This window comes from Cebidichthys violaceus, unplaced genomic scaffold (genome assembly GCF_023349555.1).
Source record: "Cebidichthys violaceus isolate CVI_PGR_0920_01 unplaced genomic scaffold, fCebVio1.0.p SCAF_8, whole genome shotgun sequence".
Taxonomy (NCBI): domain Eukaryota; kingdom Metazoa; phylum Chordata; class Actinopteri; order Perciformes; family Stichaeidae; genus Cebidichthys; species Cebidichthys violaceus.
In genome coordinates, this window is record NW_027176964.1 from 3,565,157 (window position 1) to 3,589,593 (window position 24,437).

At 40.0% G+C, this 24,437-nt stretch overlaps 1 protein-coding gene and 1 long non-coding RNA gene across 2 annotated transcripts; both read right to left on the bottom strand.

Annotated features, from left to right (window-relative positions):
- Positions 1-1,058: 1,058 nt before the first annotated feature.
- LOC137892678 (glutamate decarboxylase 1-like) lies at positions 1,059-22,805 on the bottom strand. The gene is made up of 16 exons (XM_068738001.1): positions 22,748-22,805; positions 22,021-22,125; positions 19,230-19,336; positions 17,700-17,829; positions 16,654-16,744; positions 15,163-15,275; positions 14,418-14,533; positions 7,814-7,893; positions 7,362-7,416; positions 6,991-7,107; positions 5,995-6,059; positions 5,652-5,730; positions 4,691-4,840; positions 2,839-2,946; positions 2,198-2,287; positions 1,059-2,077 (listed from the first exon to the last, which is right to left on the bottom strand). Exons 1-16 carry the CDS (start codon positions 22,767-22,769, stop codon positions 1,904-1,906), a joined length of 1,602 nt encoding a protein of 533 aa, XP_068594102.1. The 5' UTR covers positions 22,770-22,805; the 3' UTR covers positions 1,059-1,903.
- On the bottom strand, positions 10,848-13,667 carry LOC137866109 (uncharacterized). The gene is made up of 3 exons (XR_011102095.1): positions 13,455-13,667; positions 13,015-13,130; positions 10,848-11,606 (listed from the first exon to the last, which is right to left on the bottom strand). It is a non-coding gene; the product is annotated as an uncharacterized lncRNA (long non-coding RNA).
- Positions 22,806-24,437: the final 1,632 nt, after the last annotated feature.

Genomic DNA, 24,437 nt, shown 5'->3' on the forward strand with positions numbered 1-24,437 from the left:
AGGTTCTCTTCCTGAGTTTATATTAAACCTATCAATTAGAATTCCTGATACTTGAAAAGAACGTGACAAGCTTAAACGAAACTCATAATTAACACTGGGGGTCTTTTCTAAGAGTCTGACTCCCTCAAGTGTGAAAGATTCAGTGATGATGCGGAGTACCGGTAAAAGGACGGCAGTCTGTTTGGTATAAAATTCAACACTTCGATGTAGGGTCCATGTTTCCACATTACGACTTAAAGCTCATGAAGTCGGAAGATTGACTTACAAACTCGGGTAAATGGAACCATCTGAGATGCACGTGAAGGCCCCATTGTCTGCGCTTTCACAGTGCCATTCTACTTTTCTTATAAACTGCTTCTAAATTGTTTTAGTAAATTTAAAACAACTTGATTTTAAAAGTTAACATTCAGATTATGTGGCACTTAACCCATCCTATCAAAATATTCAACATAAAAGGACAACCAACTGAAAAAGCTACTGAAAGAACAAACTACTGTATGAAACAACAATGTACAGTATATCAAAGATTATTGCCTCCGGCACCGCTACGGTTTGTACTCTGGGAAATGTTGGTGCCCACAGGTACATGCATGTTAGTATATTATGTTTTGGAAAAACTTCTAATTGTAAATCGGGAGAAGAGTTTTGTTCACAAATTCAAAGAAAATAATGAAGTCTTCAAATGATTCAAAGTTGTCTTGTTCTATTTATTTCACTTGCAAGGGAAAGATGCACCACAGCCACCTCAGTCAGTGTCTGTGGTGAAAAGTTCAACCTCGTACAAGATACCAAACCATTTTATGCACACATGAGTTCACGCCTTGGGATAAACATAGACAGGGAGTAGATGTTTTCGTACCCGGCTATCGTTCTTATCTAAACGCATGCCAGGTGCGTTAACTGGGAGTCAGTGATGGTTTTACAGTCTGCCTCAAACTTGCCAAACAGAAAAAGAAGACACTATGTCTTCACTTCCTCTTTCTGAAGTGTGTGAACAGCCATGAGAAACGCGACGCTGTGTTCAATAAAACTGATTAACTACTTCTGCAGGACTGCTATGTTTTGTCAGTGTTAATGTTCCTCACTTTCCCTCTCAGTTGTACATCTTTTAAAACATTTCATGATACTAAAATATATTTTTCCCATTACAATTATCAGCGTTATACAATGGCTGTTTTTGATTGGATGGGGGGGGTAAAGCATTGAAGACCTGTCCCAGGAACCAGAAAGTTCAAAAGGTGATCGAATAGTCTACAGTATCTTAAGGGACAGTACAACTAGGGTTGGTAATGTTCAGCATAAGCTCTAAAAGTCGCTAAATCAGCAACACTGACAGCCTGTCTTTTCAGGCATCCCTCCAAAGCTACTCTCCCAAAATGAACCTAGTGAACGTAAACAAACATGTCTATTGCTAAAACTCACAGCTGTCTAGCTAGCAGATTATGGGTGATTCCAGTGTCACCATTGAATGCACAGGTAGTGCAATCGGACTGTCCGATAATTTCATTCAGGCCAAACGAAATGATTGGAAAAGCTTATTACAGTCGTACAGGATTTAATTTATTAATTGCTGTTGGGATGTAAAGATATTTTCAGACATATTTGACTGACTGATGTGACCCTAAAACCTCACGGCAGGAAACAACTGCCCAAGTGAAAATTATTTTTAATGTTGGAAAAGGGTGAGGGATAATGGATAAGCTTTATGTTGTAGGACAGCAAAGCTGTAAAATGATCAAAAGTTGCAATGTTAAGCAGAGGTTGTAGAGCATAGCTTTAAGTAATTGTCAACAGCCTGTGCAACCAGGCTGGAAACAATGTAAACTAATGGCACAGCAACACAATGGTTTTATCGAATTAATTAATTTCCTTCAAAATGATGACCAAGTAATCATATCAGATGTCATAGGTCATCGCCCATCAGGGCGATCTCGTCCAGCAGGAAGTCAACATCCTCTCTCTCCGTGGCGGGATTGGAGAACACACACCTGAAGAAATTGACTTTGTCTCCCAAAGGCTGATAGCCAATCATGACAGAGCCCTTCTCCATCATCCTGCCTTTGATCCGAGGAGCCACCTGCAGAGACATGAAGAGTAAGAACCTCTTTTCTCTGCTCAGTTAGTCTCCTTCAAATTCATTTCACCCATTTTCCTGACCGTTACTGAAGGAGTCCAGAGGAACCAGTGATGTACTAACCTGATGGAGTCTTGCGTCTTTGTCAGGTCCAGGTGGCAGGCCTCTCAGACTTGGAGGTATGTACCAGAAACACACGTTGCTGTGCTCCGGCTGTGTGAGAGGCGGAGGACAAATATGCTCAGTAAGAATTGATTGGGGATTTAAATGGATAAGAAAACACTGAAATAAAAACTATTACCAAATAATGGTGGCTGGTAATATTCTGTACATGGTTAGTTCAAGTGTTTGGCTTAGACATCTACAGTAGTTTCCAACCAGGCTAAATCAGGTTGAAAAGTCACCCTTTTTAGACGTCTATGATGCATGGAACCGTTATTTTAAAGTTGCAATGTGTAATGCCAAGCCATATACTCAAACAAGGGGTCAGGATTTTAACTCTACTAATTTGGCCATGTAATATACAGTATATTTATGGTCATAAGTTAATGCAAATAAAAAAGCCAACTGTAAACTAGGGAGGTGCGAGAATACGTAAAATTCAACGGAAACGCTGAAATCTGGTCAATTGCTATCTTATAATCTTCAAATTTATCCTAGTTTAAAATCCAATGTCTAGATGTCTTTTGAGATAAAAGAAATACAAATTTGAACATGTCACAGTGTGATCAAAAGGTAAATAACCCTGCGACTACCAGCCTTACTTTATTTTTCAAGACCAGTTTGAAGTCTGTCCTCCTCTGCAGCTGATCATACAGATACTCAGCATTCTCTAAGCATTTGTTCACCTGAGATCCAAAGCCCTCGGAGCCCTGAGAGAGTGAGTGACAAAGACAGAGAGTTAAACTGTTATCACAAAGGGGTTTAATTAATGAAAAAAACTGTAAAACCAAAAAAAAGCACCACTCCCAATATGTAATTTCCTCTCACTCATCTGATCAACATTTGTATGAGCTGTGAACTTGTGATTTTTAAGAAAGTCTTGTTCACTTGTGTTGAGTCTTTCTGCTCTCACAGGTTTTCTGCAGGGGCACATTAATTCCCTCACATGCCTGTCCCTTTAAGAAGGAGTGCACTTCATCTTTAAAAATTCTCTGTGGGTAATTTTTTCTGCTGCAATGTTAGCCCTTCAAAAGAAGAGTATGTTTACTTATCTGTCTACTTCACTAACAATATGTATGCATTGATCATTCCTCTTGAGAGGGTATCCTACATTTGATTAATATCTGTTCAATCAAGGTGCAATTGAGTACCAATCATAGACTATGTATAAGAAATGGACGTAGTCACTGTGACGTCGTCCATTGGTATGTGGACTATCGCTTTGAAGCCTTGTGTTCGGCATGGATTTTTGGGAACCAGAAGTGACACAAGAGGGTGGAGCTAAGTAAAACCGAATGCTGAATAAGACATTTTTAGGTGACCACAATGTTACGGTTAACTTTCATTAATTGAAAACACACTGTGAAAGTTGTATGACTAAAACACGGACAACTTCCAGACCAGACAACGCCATGGTAGTGACCTGTCAATCCCAAGGTAGCCACTCCCTAAAACATACCTCGCTTTATGATCTATTTTACCATAATTTTATAAATGAGCATCATGTTTGCTCAAGACTTGAAACTAGCAATTGAGACCATAAACTTTTACTGAGGTAATCTCTATAAACAGATTCTGCATCCACATGTATAATCTAAAGGCAATGGGACAAGATTTTGGCTGAGGCTTTGGTTGAATGCAGCTAAACAGTCCATGTGGAGAGCAAAAGAGGCAAAACGCATTGGTCGAAATCTTGGAACCCACTGACTACCGTCTGACGATGATTTAGCTGTTTTAATTTTAGTTTGTAATCTGGCTACTAAATACTAAGCCCCCGATTAGATCACAAATGTATCATGTTTTTCACTTGCACGTCTCACACAACAAGTATGTTGTCGTAACTAACCGGCTCTGTGCTGGCACACGTCTCAGCTCCATCTCACAGGCAAAACCATGACTTGAAACATGAATCTAGGCTTCAAGTCTATTTTTTCGCATGTAAACCTGAGGTAGATGCCCAACAAAAAGGCACGGAACAACTGTGTCTCTGGTGTGGACTCTGCACCTGCCAGGAGACGACAGCCTGGACTGTGGTGTGAAAATGCACATTTTAAAGAAAGTAAGAAGAGCTGATTAATTTGGCCATCACTGAAACCAACCTCAGAGTCACTTGAATCTTTATCCCTTCTGATAACAATTCAACCTGCTTAAGCCCTTTTCCACATTGCATAGAACTGAACCAGGATGGAGATATGCAGCTAGCCATCAAAATCCCAAATAGGTTTGTTACATCATGACATCAGTGAGACCTTAGTCACCTACTCTGTCTGTAAATTAGTTTGTGTGAAGGCAGATAAGGACAGAACATGAAAGGATTTAGTGAAGAACCCTTAGAAGGAAAGTCCCCAACATTAACAGAAGATCAGATTCAGTCTGGTTAGAAGCATAGCAAGTGAAGAGAAAAGAATATTAACCTTATCACATTGGTCTTACACTGATACTCTACATGAATACCTTTGCCTTCCACATGAGCCAAAGTTTAAAGACATCAACATGTCGGCCACACTGGATGCTCTTATCTCCAGTATCATAGCTCACATCGTAGTTTTTGTCTGTCTGGAAAAGATACTCAGCCCCGAAATCATTACACTCCTGTAGTAGACCCTGGGGAGGAGAGAGGCATTAGACAGTCATAAAAGATACAGGTGGAGATCATACATGGACAACCTTTAAGCCGGGCTCAGACTACAGCTAAAAACTTTGAGCTAATTTTGAAATTGGGTTGCATCATCACACACATAAGAAGAATCTTCACAGATGCTCTTCTCTCTAATCTTAAAAATGCACATGCGCTAAAAGATTTGAAAATAATGGCGCATCACGGAATTATCGTGCCAGAGGGAGCAATACACCACCTCACGTGATCTCTCCCACGTGATCACATGGGGAAGCAGATGTAAACAAAACAGAGACTGACGCGGTGCTACAACTTGCTGTAGTGATGCTCTGCAGTAGAAAAAAAACAAAAGCAAAAGGATAAACATGTCCAGATGAGAAAATGGTTGGGGAGACGCGGTCCACACAGGTTTTCCATTCTTCAGTGAGAACTGGAGATCTGATTTTAACTGTCAGTTTTATTATCTGTCAACAGCAGCGTGCCTCGAGGGCAAGAACAAACCCACAAAACTGTGACTTTGAGTGTCATAATTTGGAGCATAAGGCCACTGATCAAGGTGCCTTTTTGACGAGTTGAGAGTCAGAACGTGTTGTCTGGGAAGTCTGTATAAAGTTTCATGGCAATCCATCTAATAGTTATTGAGATTTCAAGTGATGGCTCAGCCGAGACACAGATGGAAATTGGCATACCTGAAGCTTGCAGCCATGCTAACATGGCTAAAAACATTCAGTGAATAACTTCCAATGGTAGTTTTTTGTGATGCACACTTGAATTGAAGACAAGAGGATAATGTCTTACTCTCTTCTTGACAAGTAAGACAGAGCACTGCAGAGGGACGCCCATCATCTTGTGAGGATTCCATGTTACAGACCAGGCTCTGGAAAACAAGTACACATTTAAAAATGTGATTACTCACAAACGGATTGAGATACAGTTATACAACCCTTTACACACATTTACAAATGGCTTTGATACAACAATGGCCCCATTTGTTTGCCTATAGTGTTAGTTGTCATCATGCGTTGCATTATTATTCAAGCTAAAGTCACAGTGAGTTGTACGGTGGTAGTTGTACAGAAATCCTGAGAGAAAATAAAGATATGCTTGGTGAAGTGGTTGGGTTGTTAGTGGATGCAGTTACCTTTCAATGCCCTTTAGTTTTATCATGTGCCTGTCTGACATCAGCAGGCCTCCCCCCCACGCTGCCTGGAGGGACGGAGTCGAAATCAAACATAGATTACTCATAAAACATTCTAATATATTATACTTTCTGGCTGTGTAAGAACATGCAGGTATGTGTGTCTGTGTGTGTGAGACACTGGTTTGATGATCCTCGCCTCCTACTGCACCATAGGAACCAATGCAGCTTGGTAGAGCCAGGCTTACCCTGGAGGAGCGACAGCTAAGCCTGCAGGAGGGAGAGGAAGGAAGAGGAAGTCTGCCCTGGATATCCGCTGGCCAGACAGACAGCCTATCAGTTCAAAGATTGCACCTACCATGACTGAACATGGGTATCAGCAGTGGTGGCTGCACCATCGGGGCACCTTTAAAAAAAACTCTGCTCCGTACAATTATGATGGACTCTGGCAACCTAGTCTCTTGCAGGCCACATCTTGGCCTTTGTTGTGGCTCAAAAACTGACATCCATAGAAAATCTGCAGATTAATTACACACCCGATATGTTATGATCCACTAAAGTGAGCAAAAACACAATATTAATAGGTCCCTGTTTTTTGTTTTGTTTTGTTGTAATATTTGCCTCCATCATGACTGTAAGGGAGGCGGGAGGGACTATTGAGTAAGATTCAACTCTTCTTTGTTTAGGTGTGAGGGAGACACAACTGGTGGAGATCGGCACTCTACTGAGTGCACTTTTGTAGTCTATTTTTATATTTTTATTGCTCTCTTTTAAAGAAAACTCCTCCTTTATTCTTCTGTCTCTTATTCCTTTTAAAGGTAAAATGTATATTAGTTTGGGCTCTGTGTATGGTCCTCCTCCTCCTCCTCCTCCTCCTCCGAGAAAGAGAGAGAGAGAGAGAGAGAGAGAGAGAGAGAGAGAGAGAGAGAGAGAGAGAGAGAGAGAGAGAGAGAGAGAGGGAGCGAGAGAGAGAGAGAGAGAGAGAGAGAGAGACCTTACATCAACATGCATCCACAGTGTGTGTCTATGGCAGATGTCAGCTATGGCATTGAGAGGGTCGAAGGCTCCATACACCGTTGTGCCCGCTGTCGCATTCACATAGAAAGGAACCAAACCCTGGAGAGAGAGAGAACTGAGGCTGGTCTCATCTAACAGTATGTATGTGTTGATGTTCCAGCATCAACTGTGACTGTATCATATATAACACATCTCAATTCAATTCAGGGATGAGGTTTTGATGAGGAATCAGAAATCTTAAATAACTTCTTAGTACTGTGAGATAGGGTATTTTGAACACATTTAGCATTTTCTCATAAAAACTATGAATACAGGAATATTTATTCTGACATGTTGTTGCCTTAAATTCATACCTTTTCTTTGGCGGTAACAATGGAAGACTCGAGTTCAGCAGGAATCATTTTCCCACTTAAAAAAACAAAAGTAGACCAAAGTTAGATAAACAGCAAGTATTTATGCATAGTGTATATAAAGCATACACAAACCCCTGACACAAACAGCCTGCCTTGCACTCTAAAATACTTTACCCAGCATACTCTATGCACAATAGATAGGAAGAATTCTCTATGTTTGAACAGAAAAATAGTACAATATATTTTAAATTTAAGCCTATACTACGTGTTTAACTATGCTGTAAACATGTAGTATAAGTTACATTATGTTAACTAGCCCACTGCATGGACAGATTTCCCTCAAAGACGCACACACAGATACATACAAAGCCGCAACAGGTGAGCAAACATTTCCATTGTCCTGCATCACATTGACTACTAAAAAACAGTTTGTGTACTTTGAACTTACCCACCTTTCATCACATTTCACCATGAACACATTCTCACTGCCCATCCCCAGCACCGCTGCAGATTTCTTTACTGAGTAGTGACTCTGAAATGAGTGAAAATACAGCCATTCATCTTCATTTGTCTCAATTCAAAGCAACTGCAAACAGGTAGACTTTTCATTTAGCGGACAGCTGTGGCTGCATTGTTTGGTTCTAAAAAGACATTCCCAGGTGCACATGTCAAGTGTGAAATGCTGTCTTTTGTTTAGAAATAATAGTTTGATGTGCTTGGTGCTACTCAATGAGATGTTTTATGAAACTTTTTTCCATCCGTATAAATGCATCGCATGAGTACTAAAGGTGTGTGTGTGTGTGTGTGTGTGTGTGTGTGTGTGTGTGTGTGTGTGTGTGTAGAATGTGGCCAGAATTTTAATTTAAAACATTTAAATAAAATGAACTAAGGTTATCAACAGATGAAGAGCCTACAGTGTTGATGTTATGTATTGTGTTGCATAGATATCTACTGAAATGAGAATGCTGACCAGTAAAAGCCATGGCGTGTCATGTCTTTTACTACCACTTGCACCTCGAGAAACCCGTGAGTGGTATTTTTTTTGACAGTAAGTGGGTAGACCCATTGTATCCCTTTTAATTGGTTGCAGTGCTCTCCTTGCGTGATCGGTACTTCACATTTGCAATTCTTAACTGAGATAAGAAGGAAGCGAGATGGCTCACTCGTTAGCTACTTCAATCTTCAGCTCCAGAAAAAACTGTTTGATTCAGAATGTTATGGATTATGACTTTTCTTTAAAAAAGGGTGCAGTCTGATGAGGTATATGATATGAGTATATCGCCTTCGCTTTGCAGCCATTTCTCATGGAAAATGAGGCTTGGCTGGGTAAACACAGGGAAAAAGCGTCCTCATGTCATTGACAGCTAATGATAAGAGCGGCCTAAATGTCTGTTTCTTTGAAAATCGTATTTCATCCATATAATATATTAGCTAGCTGTTTATTTGTCACTGCTGCTGTGCAGCGGAATGTTTACCTACCTCAGATGAGTAAACAAGTAGCTGGCTAACAATAAATATGCTAGCAAAATATGATTATTTATTCATTAATAAAGTGGTGCAGAAATGAGTCCTAAAACCTGGAAAATAGTCAGCATTTTTGCACTTCCCTTCCCCTTGTCTCGAGGTCAATGCATTTTGAAATAAGTATTTTGAAATAAATATATGTGGTTAATATAGGCCTAAGAGATGTTACTGTTTTGTACTATAAAATAAAATATATCAGTAAATACCCCTCTTGAGAATTTTGAAGCTTTTAAGTGTCTTGAAAAGGGCAGGTTTCTAATAAGTGGCCGAATGAGACTTCAAAACGTCATCCTGCCAAATAATACTCCTTCACAGCCTTGTTAGCTTTTAACTTCGGCCAATTGCATTCGCGCATCAAAAATCATGAAAGTGGTGTTTATTTGTTAAAATTACCTAAAAAAAAGTGTAAGAATTATACTTTGCTCCTGATCTTATTTTCAGCAATAATCCAAAATCCAATGGAAAAACCCAAAGGCGTATTGTGCCAGTGCAAATAACTTCCAGGGTTGACCTACAAAAATAAATCATCCCTGCACCACTCTTTTAGCTAGAAAACTAGCAATAGCTATTGCTAACTTATATAGAAATCTTTTTTTGCCGATAGATTATGCCAGTGTTATTTAGCTTGCTCTGTCTGTGGTAAACATAACAGTGAGCTAGCAAAATGAGCATAGCAGTATCAGTTTTGTACCAGCTAGCTGACGACTTACATTAAAACACTAGAAAAAATAATAATGACTGGTGGTCCATGATGTCTTGAATTCTCTAATTGGCTCATTTTGTGAATTACATTCCTTTTAAGTCATGAGGACAGAAGGCAGCTGTACAGGGATGGTTAGAGCCATTAGAAAGAGCGAGCCACCCTAAATAGTTCAGGTAGCTAGGCTGGTCGAACGTTTTGAGGGGTTGTTCGTCTAGTTAGGGCTATGGTGAGAACAAGAGTTCTCAATCCAATTCTGGAGTCCCACCCTTAATATTTTCCACAATTCTGCTGTAGTTCACCCGACTCAACACATGCAGGGCAGGATTTTTTGCTGAATCTGAAATAAACTAGAGCGAAGCCGTATTAGCATTAGGGAATGCAAGCAAGTGACACCAACATCCTTTTAATATTGACTGGACTTTGAATCTCCTGAGCTTAAGTATTCTGGTACACATATACACCATGGTTACCTTTCTATCCACCTTCCATCACAATACATATTTTTCATATAAAACCGAATATACAAATTTTCACCTACTCACAATATATTATCCCTGTACTTTCAGTTGGACCGTGCATGTAACTGTGTTACTTGACACAAGATTATAACCAGAAGTTAAGATTGAAGTCTGTCCCTCCAGTGCCACAAATTAAAGATTCATTTTAAGAGTGTGGCCTTATGGCCTCTTGGGAATTAAATGCCGAGATAAAGATGCTTGGTTAAATTCCTAACCCAAGATCTAGATGGCAATTCATTTTTCTCATTAAAAGAGGGCCATGAGTATGGATTTCAAATGATAGTATGAATTGGTCTTACAGGAGCAAACTGGTGTGACTTCCATTTAGACAGACTGTACTTTGAAGGGCAGACGTTAAGCAGAAACTAGACCGTTTCTGTGTAGCTACAGCAGCCTACGAAATTAAACTGTTGTGAGTAGACACAGACTATGTTCTATGACTATGACCATTTTAATGCATTTTGACATTCATGAATTTGTATGCATGCACTGAGGAAATTACTTCATTGTTAACCACATTCTGACTCCTAAATCACTTCCTTGAATATTAACCACGTTATTGCGTTTAGAAATATTCATGAATTTGTCTCTGATTCCTGGAAAGGAATGTTGCCATTCTACTGTGAATAACAACTATTCTAAGTTGCACAATTGCAATTTCACTCTAAATAACAAAGGCAGGTCTTAACTTTTCCAAAGTTGCAAGTTTATTAACAATTCATTCACGTGTATGCATTTGGTAGATGCCTTATACAAACCAACTTATAAGTCATTAGGTAGGCTATACCTGCCTGAGGTAGGTCAAAAGAAACAAACATAGCAATACAACAGCAAATACATGTAAAGATGGCAAGGCAGTTTTGTTTGGATTTAGGTTCAGACATACACACCTTCCAGACTTGGTTCATAGACCTCATAGTGGTCATGAGTAAAAGTTCTATCAAAAAATATGGCATTTTAATATTCTTCTAATGGCCTGATCATCATGAATCCTAAGAAGAGCAATTTCCTGCATCTGATACACCTCCTGGATAAGCTGTCTGTATTAGACCTTAGGAATTATCCTATCACAAGACTGTCATTTGTGGTAGACAAAATGTCACTAATATGGAAACACCTATCTGCCATTACCTTGTCAGCATCCCAGAAAAGTACTGAACTTGCCCTTTGTACATGTAATTCTGTACAGTCTAATAGTCTAAGTGTATATTTACTGACTTGACTCCGTCCTATCATGTTTTCAGCTGTAGGTTGCAAAGCCGAAAAAAACAGACATGAGTGACACAATCTTTAAACCCTGAGTAGAATATTTAGCCCGTCATCACTTAGGAGTCATTCACAAAAGAACCGGTTGTTTCTTAGTTTCACAATCTCCTCTTCTTGGCATGCGACGGTCTTGCAGGTCTCTTTAGGCTGCTCCTTAATTAAATGGAAGATCGTAATCATGATCTGCATGTGGAAAACCTTTATATCTTCCCAGCAGATCAGCACTGGATAGCGCTGCAACCAGAGACAATAAGGATTAGTTTTAAGTGGAGGCTAGGTCTTCTTTGGCTGCATCATGTCCACAGGAAACAGCAACTGCATCACTGGAAATAAGCAACAGAAACATTACTTTTGTCAACCCTCATCCTACCAAATTGAATATAAAATATTTAAATTACAAGGGCTACTGACAAGAATAAACTACCGTAATTAACAACAGAATAAAGCACCTGTGAGCTATGACAATAATCTGGGGTCTGCAGGGTCACAAGTTGGCAGCATGAGGTTAGTTGTAGTATTGAATCAGGGAATTGTATTTGCAAGTAAAATATTGGCTGTGGCAGTTTAACAATCCAGGTCACCTGCAACCATGGCAGATAGGTTTTTCCATAAATGGTATAAATATAGCAAATTGCATAGTGGAGTCGATGTAATGACTCCTTTGAGGAGAAACATAAGCATGGTCATTATTATTATATTTCTGAGAGGTATCACTGACTGAGTATTTATTATGTTAAGGCTCTCTGGATAGATTTAAAAAAATTCAGAGACAGGTCGAAATTTCTAGTGGCAGGTGTCATAACCCGGCTCCTAGGCTATGACAAATACGGCAAAGACACAACAGATGGTGGTAATGTAGCGTAATTATTTTAACCAAATCAAGAAATAGTTAACTGTTAATGAATGAAGTGTGTCAGTCAGTAATATCAGTAATGTCAACGTGGATGCGTGTGTGATAAAGTGTGTGTTGTCAGCAAAACCAAAGAAAACCAAAACCAAACATAACCGGCAGCGACTGGCAGGGATCACTCCACGTATGCCGGAGAGAAAACCCGTGAAACAGAGCAACACTGGAGCAGGGCTTTATGCTCCAGGACCAGGTGCTCTGCATCAGGCAATCAGCCACGACTGCTGTTAGAGGCACGGTCGTCACACAGGTGAGAAAGAGTCAATAGGTGCCCAGCTTTGAAGCCTTAAGTTCAACATTTGACTACGGAAGAGTGACTTAGAGACGCCAAATACGGCTCATGTAGCGGAAGTGGTCTGTCAATCACAAGGTAGCCCCGCCCTTAAGCACACCCTGTTTTATGTTCTTTTTTACTCTAAATGGGACTATAATCTAGAAAATGAAAAATCATGCTGTATTGAAGAAGACTTGAAACTAGAGATTGAGACCATGAACTCATGTTTACAATGTTTACTGAGGTAATAAATTAAGTGAGAAGTAGAGTAATTTTTCTTTTTCTCATTGAGATCTATACAACCAGAGGAGTCACACCCTAATAGCCATTGGCTTTACTTTTCAGAACTGGAGGTGCCCACTCGGTTCAGCAAAATGATATGATGTTACACACTCTTGATCAAATTGGTGGATGCACCTGTTTGCGATCCTGTTTGCATTCTGCAGGTAAACAGTGTCTACCTTGTTCTGATCTTTCCTCCTGCCAGACTTTGTAGTGGACCACACAAACAAGGTCGCAGCAGTCCCTTCCTTTCAGCTTCTTAATTACTGTTAAGGTCTTGGTGTAGCAGTCATCACTGAAATGATCACCATACACAGAAAATAACATTTTGATTAAAGTTTCAACAATTATCAATATACCACTGTTTTCAAGGGCCAACATGAGCATTAACGTTACCCAAATGCTAACTCGCTAACATTTTAGCCATAACATACTGTTGAACCAAAGTTAGCCTGCTCAATATTTCAACAACACAGTTACGTGTTTTTGGGGATCCAGCTAACTTAGATAACGTTATCCTGTGAAATCCACCTTTTCCGAGGTTTCACTAGCTATCACGGTAACACAGCTAACGTTAATGCTAGCTACTAGCTAGCTTCGGGATTAGTGAATGTCTTACCTGAAACTTTGGAAAACGGTGAGAGGTCTTACTCCGACAGCACTCCTTTTTGTTCAACCAGGGACACAGCAGTAAGATGACACAGTTGGTTGTAAAGAGATCTCTCTGGCATTGTAGCATATAGCACCAAGCTTCGTTTTGAAACCAAGATGTCAACACATGTGATTGTGTGATTCTGAATTGTAAATATTCCAAATGTGTCCCAGTTTATTTCCAGTTGCAGTATATGTTCATATCATCTACTTCCATCAGACGGCATCCAGATGACATTAAAACGTATTTAAAGACGTAATCAATAACATTCTGAATTAAACACATTGTTATTCCTGGAGCTAATGATGAAAGTAGCCAATGAGTGAGCCATGCCCCTTCCTTCTCATCTCTGTTAAGAGTTGCAGAGGCGCAGTTCCGATCAAAGAATGTGAGCATTTTAACCAATTTTATTTAGAGACACAATGGTGACTGGGTCCCCCACTTACTGTAAAAAAGAATGCTTCTTGAAAGCGAGCAGTTTAAAAGCTTTGCAATGACAGTAGTTGCGGTCTCGGAGACGACAGTTCCCTGCTCTCCCTTGGATTCTACCCTTGCTCAAAGCATGGTTTTCTTCCTTGCAGGCTACAATATTGCTTGCGCGAGCAGAGATATTCTGCCTGCCGGATGTACGGATCGGGTAGCGAGTGACACGTGTTGTTGTTCCTGTGTAGCGTAATCAAGCTGATAAATTACATATGATAATATATTATTGGATTTGTGCATAGACTCGCATACTCGATACTTGATCCAGCATTTTAGGCTGTATCAGAAGCTGGTTCTGGTATCAGTATAGAACAACTCAAACTTAGTTCATATTTCATTGCTTAATGACCTTCAATTGAAGGTTATTGGGAGGTTGCATTTGATCACTCTTCAATCCGCACACCCCTTAAATCCCACAAAGTGTAATAGTTTGTGAGATGTGATTACTTGTTCTGAAGTGAAGAGGGCCAGCTGAGGCAGGACTCCCATCCCCCTGGCCTTCACATCCGGGTAGAAGTGATATCTGGCCACCAGGATGCTGTACAGGTTGGATATTGTGCCTCCTAAAGGAAATGGTTAATGGACTTGTACTTGTATAGCGACTTTCTTGGCTTCTGACCACTTAAAGCACTTTAACACTACATGTCATCATTCACCCATTCATACACATTCACACACTGATGACGGATGCTCCTATGCAAGGTGCCACGTTCCCATAAAGACTCTAACTAACATTAATACCCATTCATACACCACAGCCTGCCTGCAGGAGCAATATAGGGTTAAATGTCTTGCCCAAAGACACATCGACATGGACTAGCGGAGCCGGAAATCTTCTGATTGAAGGACGACCCTGCTCTACCACTGAGCAACAGTCGCCCAAACCGAATGCACTGTTTATAGACAAGTATTTGTGCTGTGCATCTGTTCGTTTGTTGTTTTGTCTCAGCTCCATACCATATCCTAAAAAGTATACACTATGAACTGTATGTTGACACTGTACAATCATTTGTGACTTCCTCCATTCACACACTGAGAATAATGGTTAATAATAGTTAAACTGTTGCTTAGATTGAACTTTACCTGAATTTTTGAGAAATAAAGGTGCCTCGACCTTTTGTATCTAGAGATGTTCAGTGTCTCTTTAAACGTCATCCATCCATTTCTGTCGTACCTTCCTTGCATGTATTACCTGGACAGAAGATTCCGTCTCCCACATCGTCAGACCATCCCACAATGCTTTGCATCTTCCTCAGCAGAAACTCCTCCATGAGGACAAAAACAGGGGACACTTCATACGTAAACCTGGTAAAAAGATTGTTTTATTATATTATATTGTAAAGAAAAAGTATTCACATTATACTTCTTGCAGACATATCATGTTTAGATTTCTTAATTTTAGAGATATTAAGTTGTATTAGTAAAGGCACTTCTTTAAAAATGTTCAACAGTCGAGGATTACTTTGTGTAGTCAACACTTTCAAGAGCATACCTCAGTGTATGATTAGGTAGTATAAAGAGTGCACCATGGCTAAAGTGCATCCAGTTTTAAACTAAGCAGCAACCTCTGGTGCTGAAAAATGAAGCCAACGCTCAAGTGTCAAAAACTGCAGTTCCACAAATGGCTATTTAAGGTTGGTTCCACAAGCAAGGCCAATCCCCATGTCAAAATGCCCAACTTTACAGCAGAAATAAGCTTCCAGCCTGGTACAAAAAACGGTTTTGGGCTCTATAGATAATATTCACTTAACGGTTTAAATTATATTAAGGCTTAAAGTTAGAAATAATGAGGCATAATAAGGCGTCATTTGGCATAATAAGGCATCATTTGAGTGACAGTCTCAGGTCACCAGCCGTTAGCTGTCTCAGCTTCACCTCTTTGACCCTTTTTGGAATAGCCGGGGGTTACTGGGCTTCTCAAAAGTCATCCCCCTATGGATGACGTCACAGAGACTACATTAACATTTTATAAAGTCTGTGGTTAAAACCAGCCATTCTCAACACAGCATAATGGTCAGAGGAGCAGCCACTTTTATATGTGCCATTGCGACAATAGCGGGCTAATAATCTGTATAACTAAACCAACTAATGGCAGGACACGGACTTACTGAGGTGAGGTTTTACAGTAACAAATAAAAGAAGTGGAGCAGTAACTTCATGAAGTGTAGAGAGCCAGAGTAAAGGAGTCAAATTTAACAGCTTATTGATTAAAGCTGAGCCGGGGATCGAAACACCGATTCTCTGATCGAAAGACGACCCTGCTCTCCACTTAGCCACAGTCGCCCAGATGAGTAACAATTTTTTTGGCTCGTTTTCTGTTACTAGTGCAGCATTAAAACATGGTGGAATTAACAACTTGTTAGCTAACTAGTGGACAGTCTAACGGTTTCCTCTGTCTCACTCCTCATCGCTCTGGAGAAGGACAAGCTAACTAACCAGCCCTCCGTCTCCGGAGCTGCTTCCGCTCTGTAACTGGCGAGCTGCAACCACACTTTATAGCCTTCCCTGACGTGGGTTGTCACATAACAACTAACAACAATCGCCATTTTCTTTTTTACAAGTCAAATCACCACAGGTAACAGTTCAAAGTCCATTCTAATTATATTCTATTTCTATGTTCAGAACAAGTTCTTCAAAAGTAAAACATCTTTAATACTTTCCACCACTGATGAAGAGATCTTACATGTTAGTGTTGGCTGTAGAGGTTAACCACTCGCCTGCTACACCAACCACATCCAGACCTGAAGACAGTTGGTTCAAGAAACGGGGATGGCCTGGAAAAACACAGGACAGAACCTGAATCTTTCTATGAGTTGTTATTTTCTTTGGCTTTACATGGAAGAGATGAAATGAGACTGCCATAAATATTACTGTCTGGAGTTAGTAGTGCTGTTTAAAACGTTTTGAATCATTTTCTGGATTGAATGTGGTGTAGTTTGCGTTTGTGTGAACTCCTCTGGTTCCAAAAAGAAGTCTTATTGTATAGAAGTTCATGAGAAAATAACCCTACTTCTAACTTGATTTATTACCTCTACAAACATTGTAAAAATAAGTTTAAAGTTGAAAATGCAGCCTTTACACGTACACTAAAACTTTGACATATTACTGTGTGACTAAAAATCCCTTTGTTGGATCAGGGAACAATAAAGAATCACCTTCAAAATCCTGATAATAATCCATAACACACTTAGTGGTTTGGCTCCTTAGTACATTTCTGACTTGCTCACTGCTCATAACTTGAATAGACATCTAAGGTCATCAGGCCCAGGTCATCTTCTAGCTGTACCCAGTATTAGATCCAGGTTTGGCGAGGGTACAGTTCAGTTTCCGTGTTCCTGCTCTCTGGACCAAGCTGCCTGATGACTTGAGGTCCATCACAACTGTGCCCACATTTCATAAGCAGACTTAAAACTTTCCTGTTCTTCCAGGCTTTTGTCTATTATTATGAATTTAAATGAAAAACACCAAGAAAATATCCATTGCCATACTGATTGACAGGTTGCTACCACGGCCTTGTCCGGTCTGGGAGTTGCCAGTGTTGTTCATCTTATGACTTAGAGTCATAAGACAACAGTTCATGAAACCAGAAACCATTGTCACTGTGTCCAATTCTACATGTAAAGCATTTAAATGGGATGCAAATGAAATGCATTTCATTCATTTGCACCCCTACATCAATGACTCTGGATAGAGCAATAAACTGTGAATAATCAACACACACACACACACCTGTACGGACACCATACTTAAGTGTGTCTTTACAGTCCACTAGTATCTGCTCCAGAGTTTCTGGTTGGTCGGGCAGGTCCAGAGTGAAGCACTCCTCTTTTAGCTGGTGAGGATGGTGGAAGTCCAGGACCTAATACACAGGGAGCAGTATTATTCCATTATCTCTTTTTCTGTGTCTCATATTTAATAATGTACACATACATACAATATACATCCAGTGGAACCTGTTCAAAATGTTTATAGCTCTTCTGGACTGTATCCAAAATAGAAGAGCCCGCTACATCCCCACCAGCTGGCATCAGAAGAAAGTTTTAGTTGTACTAATTAATTTAGAAATGTATATTATTCTCGATTAAAGTTACTATACGAGATTAGGAGCATTCCAATTGCTTCTCAGTAGTTCTCAACATGGCACCGGCATAGCTAATGTTGCTAACAGTGCAAACAACGGCAACAGTGGTGGCAAAGCTAACAGTGTTACAACACACACACAGGGAGAGTGTCTTTACATAAATAATAGTTATTTGCTGCTATATCAACGCTAAGAGTATTGATTTGTACCTATATTGCACCTTTAATGCATGATCTTAAAAAAACATGTCATTATCATTATTTAACAATTTAAGGTTAGTGGCAGGATAGTAAAGTGCTTGGGTCTAGAGACCGCTGTATGGGATTAGCCTCATACTCGTAATGTCAAGTTCCGCCTGTGTGGGAAAACAATGATACTGCACACATGCCTAAAGCCGTTTGGCAAAATAAGCAGATCACACAACGTTGATGCCATGTGGGGCTTATTGCCTATGGGCTATTTGTCAAGCACAACACAGCACACTTGAAAGCTTTTCCAGTTCGAAAATCTGAGCTGGATGACTATATCTTTCAATCATAATCTAGTATTGATTGGCTTAAAGTTTGGCTTTTGCAGGACAACATGGTCAAATTGGGCCTGCATACATTGCTACCTAAACTGGCAGCGCATACAATCGCGGAATTGGTAAGTTTAGGAGCAAGATGAGGAGAATTTCTTTAGTCGTTTAAGTAAACTCAGAATAGCCTATACAATCTCTATGACGATGCTGGCAAAGTAACACAACTTTCACAAGCATCGTTACTATATCCTTGATAGTTTTAATGCTTTCTGCTCTGTCCTAGCAGAGCTTCTGCCGATTTCAAATAACCATCTCATAACATCTTGTGAAATTCTCTGACCGTGAAAATGCATTGGATCTTAGTAAAATCTAAATCTGTTCTCTCTTTAGGTGGAGAGTTCATAAAAACTCTTACTTCTTGAAATAGTTGTGATATTGGACATAGCACTGATGGAATGTATCAGGTTTGGAAGTACTTTGTTTCATAATGAAATCTCCCTTCATTTGCATGCTTTGTTATCTATTTGCGTATTATTCTCTGCCCTGCAGATGGACTGGAAGGGTTTGAACGTCACTGAGCAGAGTGCTGAGATACTTTACAGGATTCAAACATAGCAGTGCTTCACTATGTTGTTCACTGATAGAAACAGTTGAGTACCTTGGAGCTCCGCTGACTTGACTTGCTGATATAACCCAACAGGATGTTAACCAGCTCCTGCAGAAACCCTCTGGTCATCTCCTCACCACCTGGAGCTGGGAGCAGGTCTTGGCACGCACACACACACACACACACACACACACACACACACACACACACACAAACAGACATGTTCTGAATATCTCTTTCAACTGACAGTTGCCTTATCAAGGAGAAATGGCATATATTTGAATACATTTCTAGACACAGGTGGTTGAATGATGACGTGCGTACCCAGTGCACACACAGTTTGCCAATGCAATATGTTGTCAAGCTATGTAAGGGGATTAACCACCAAACATGGCAAATGCAACCTAAACAAATTGATTTTCCAGATATGTGTGCTATAAGTGAGGTGTGATTTGTAATGTTCAGAAATTTCTCAAACAGAGGGGAAGAAGGCCATAGAGGAGAAGAAGGCCACTGAGGAGAAGAAGCAGCAGCCCCCCTCCTTGCACTCTTTGTTCCATCAGCAAGCAGGGCAGGAGTCAGCAGGTCCAGGTCAAAATTAAAAGTATTTAATAGTGTTAACAGAAGCCAAAACAATCACAAACCAAATTACACTATCGATAGTAAAATATTTCAAGAAATATGAGACCTTGTTCACACCACACGACAGATTGATGCATCTGCACCATGGTACGAAGGAAGTCTTATTCTCCCGGGGGACAAACAGCTCCTTTGTCACCCCAAAGTCTCATACATCACATTCCTTCGCCTATCGATCAGCTCCACGATTGGCTGAAGTCCAATGAGCTCCTCCTTGGCTCCTGACCCCTTTGTCCGGGGCAGACACCTCTGTCAACTACTTTCTTCCCCCGCAGGTTCACACCTCACATTCCTCAAACCCCCTCTTACAGACTCAATATACATTCAATGACCACACTCCTTGGTTTAACACTTCCTAAGTAAACACACTGTGACACATAATATCCAGCACTAGGAATGCTTTAAAACTTAAACTTTCTCACAGATTAGTGGGTAGAATGCATTAGCAAGTGGCGCAACATTAAGAAGCCAGATACAAGTATTTGGTGGCGAAACCAAGTGTGTAACGCAACACCAGCAAAAAATTACGACATACAAGTCATTAGATGCTTCCAATTACTTTACCTGTGGTCATGTACAGGGAAGCTAATGCCATTTTATTGAGTTTTGAGTTTATTTAGTTTTAAAATGGGCGCTACAGATACAAGTATGTGCCTGTGTTTCAGTTTTAACAGTGACCGTTTTAACTGGCAACTGTCAGCCATATGCGTCCGTGGTTGCTCATAGGTGTCCTGGTGAAGGCCTTCAATCAATTTTAAATACATATACTGATCTGTGTTTATTACATAGCAATACAATGAAGTACAATGGACTTTCCCATTCAAATCAACATAGCAGGATGGTGAGAGCAGCAGCCATCTTCCTGTGTATTGCAGCTGATGTAGCAGGCTAACTTCAGTATAACTAAACAGTCTTACGGCAAGTGCGGAGTCACTGAGGTGAGGTTTTACAGTTACTACTAAAATGAGCAGTGGAGTAGTAATTTAAGAAGTGTAGAATGCCAGAGCAAATTGGTTAAATTCAACAACGCAATGATTCATCCCACTCACTTTCTTGTCACAATGTAGAAGTGCTCATTAATATTGCCACGAGTGACCAGCGTAGCATTGTAGCATAGCTAGCTTTCTAATTCCACTATGCTTTAATGCTACACTGGTTACAGAAAATGAAGCAAACAGTGAGCTGGGCCTCACTCCACGCCGCTCTGGAGAAGGACAAGCTACCTAGCAAACTAGCCAGTAGCTCTTTCCCGGCTTACCACTTTACGGGCGGCCCCACTGACGTGTGTTCACCATACCGATTAACAACAATCGCCATTTTCTTTTGTACTAGTCAAATGACCACGGGAAAAAATCTTCACTGTCCGTTATGCTTTTATTTCTGTGGCAACCATTTATGTAAGTTACAAAAGCAACCACAGGCGCATTCGGCTGAAAGTCACCAGTTAACACGGTCACATGTTGAACCGTAACACCAGTTGCTCTGAAACAGTTGTGATCCTGTCGCAATTCTTTAGAGTTTGAGTCCGCTGTTGGAATAACGATTCCGACAACCCAACAAGCAACAACCGATTTATTTTTCAATGACGTTGGCTGTAAAAGGGTCTATTTAGCCGTCAGACGCTATAAAAAGCTGGCCTGGCAGTACATAAGACATTTTACTTACACATACTGCTGACACAGACAAAACTAAAGTAGTATTTTACCATTTGGATTTCAATAAATTCACTGTGGTGTTGTCACACTTTCTCCTAGAAATCATATAATACTAATTTCCTATATGTTTTATAAGCAATGTAATATCACCCAGATTTAATTTTATATCACTATAATGAGGAAACAATTGTTAATAAATGTATCTGGTAAATCACAACGTTTATTAAAAATGAATGCATTAAAAATTCACATTCACATCTTCATACTATGTGGAAACTACAGGTTGATCACCTATTGTCAGATTTATTTATTTGAATATGGATTTTCAGTGTCACTGAAGGATCATTTAGTTTAGTGATCCTCTGATTTGATCTAAAATAACAGAATTGCTGGAAGACAGGAATGTCCAGAATTAATTCCCAGCTGGATTGGTTCAGTTAATATGAACTCACACCCTTCACCCAGCCAAAGAACATGACGGAAGCCCCCAAGTCCTAACTTGTAGCAAGACCAAACCTGGCATGACTCTGGGCAACCCAAGCTCTTACTTTTGCTGTAGATGCGGCTGAAGTCAGCAGGTGTCTGTCCTCTGTCTTTTACTGCTGCTGAGTCTTGCTCTTTGTCCCTCCCAGCTGTCTTGCCAATGATTCTGTCTGAAAGCACAAAGCAGACAACCTGGTCAGCAAACGAGCTGCTGAAGTCTGTGGGAACCTTCATATCTGATCTGTATATGTATTGAGGCAGATCATACTCCTGTTGCTTTAAAAATGAAAAATGCTATAAAGATAAACTGACTTGAGTCTCTATCTTCTTTGAGCAACCCATTACATTCCCATACAACTACACTGCATTCTCAATTACGTTTCAAGGGAGACATATTTTTTCAGTTTACGGTTGTAGTTTGAAACATGTTGTAAATTGAAAGAAAACAAAACAAAAATGCTTTAAAATTACCCAATAAGGTTTAGTACCTGAAAATACCAGGATGGTCTGCATCCGGTCGCATTTTGCACTATGAAAGCCAGCATGCTTTTTTATTGTTCTGCTTTTTTTATTAAGTTCCGTCTGTCCATCCATTCATCTATCTATCCATCCATCCATCCAACATTTTGCATATTATTTAATTAAAACATGTTTTAAAGAACAACCCCCAACGCTGCTTTCTGTAATATAGACTGAAGTTTAAATAAATTGAAAAGTTGTTTTTAGAACTGTACAATTAGCACCACAAAAAGGCTTTAAAGTTCACATTTAGTGTCATCAAACTGCTCTTACCTGACAGCTGTGAGATATCCATGTTGCTACAAACCAATGGCAGTTGGTAGAAGTGTTTCAGATCAATGTAGTTCAGTCTCACTGTAACTGTTCTGATGTGAGAGTCAAATGAGAGGATATCTGTGACAGTAATTTATCCAACCAGAGACCCACACACAGTGTGCTGTTAGCAGCAGGTAAAGGGAGGTGTGGTCTGCAGCCAGCTGCTGTTTGACAGTCACTGCATAGCAGAATGTAAGGAACACCTGCAGAGGCCTAATGTAACATGAAAACAATAAAGAACACATTTTCTCATTTCTCTCTTGACGTTGTTGTGTTATTGGACTAGACTTTGAAGTATCCCTCCCTGAGTTGTCTGCCTCTGCCCTACAACAATGGAGGTAAGATTTTTTTTAAATCCCTGCATGCTCTCCTCCCCGGCGGGGTGCTCTCCTGGCTGGGGAGGAGAGCATGCAATATGAGATATGTGATGATAAAGTCTTGACAGAATCTCTACAGGGAGATTTGTAATGGAGGGGCGTCTGCCCTGAACAGCAGAAGATAAATCCCCCCTGTGGAGTCCAGACACTGGTGGTGGTGGCTGATGAGGCTGACGAATCTGATAAAGATTGGGTGGAGATGGGGAGATGGAGGGGTGTGTAACAGCAGCGTGAACGTACTGAAGGTAGTGGTCAGTGATCTGAGTGCAGTCAAATGTTTACCCATTTTTGTACAGAAATGTTTCTCACCTTTGGGAAGTGCAGCATTGTCGTCAGGAACTTGCCCCTCACAAACTGTGCATTCATGTGTTAAACGAGGCTGTGACCCTTATCTTAAAAAAGTATATATATCCACCCAACTTCTCCCACAGAAGTTTGACTTTGGCTCTACTGGTAAAGCCTCTTTGGTATCGAACGTGTGCAAACAATCTACACATATGGTGATAATGACCTCTAGCGTTCACAACAGGAACTGCATTTTACTGTATTTCTGTCAGGGGACAATAATAATTACTGGGAATTTTTACAATAACTCACAGTTATTGTGAGTATCCTAAAAACCTAATTTTAATTCTTTAAAAACGGCTCACAAAAATATATAAGAGCTGGCAACTGTGATTTTTCTCAAACAAAATATGCATTTGTCTGGGACTATTTTCAGCAGCAGATTCATTTGTGAGTATTTGTAGCATCAGGACAATAAAGATGTGATTGAGTCAAAATAAACTACAGTGTGTGTGTGTGTGTTCATGATAATGAAGGAACATGTCACCCAGTGCAACAGTGTGTCTCATTGATGAGATTTTAATGGTATTTGAAAAACATTGGAGCTCTATGGCACAGAGGAAAAAGTTATGTCACACTTGCACACACAAAACAATTCACTGTTGCTTTGGCTCTGCACATGTTTTTTATAAGAAAAATTTAGAATAACATCAGCCTTTAGTGATTTCCTAACCAGATATCAGTATAAATGAGCTTCCAATCAAAGAGCTTGGAACAGTCTTGTTTTATTCTTCTCCTTTTTGTACAAAAGTGAGTACAAAATAAGTACAGACAAGTACATGAACACATGCATGACCCGATAAATTATACAAAGTAAGACAGGGACAAAAACAAAGGGGACAAAAGCAAACTGAGGGGAATAACATAGGTTTAGACTGAAGAGTATGGTTTTATTTTTCTATTTAAATTAACTAAAAAAAATACCA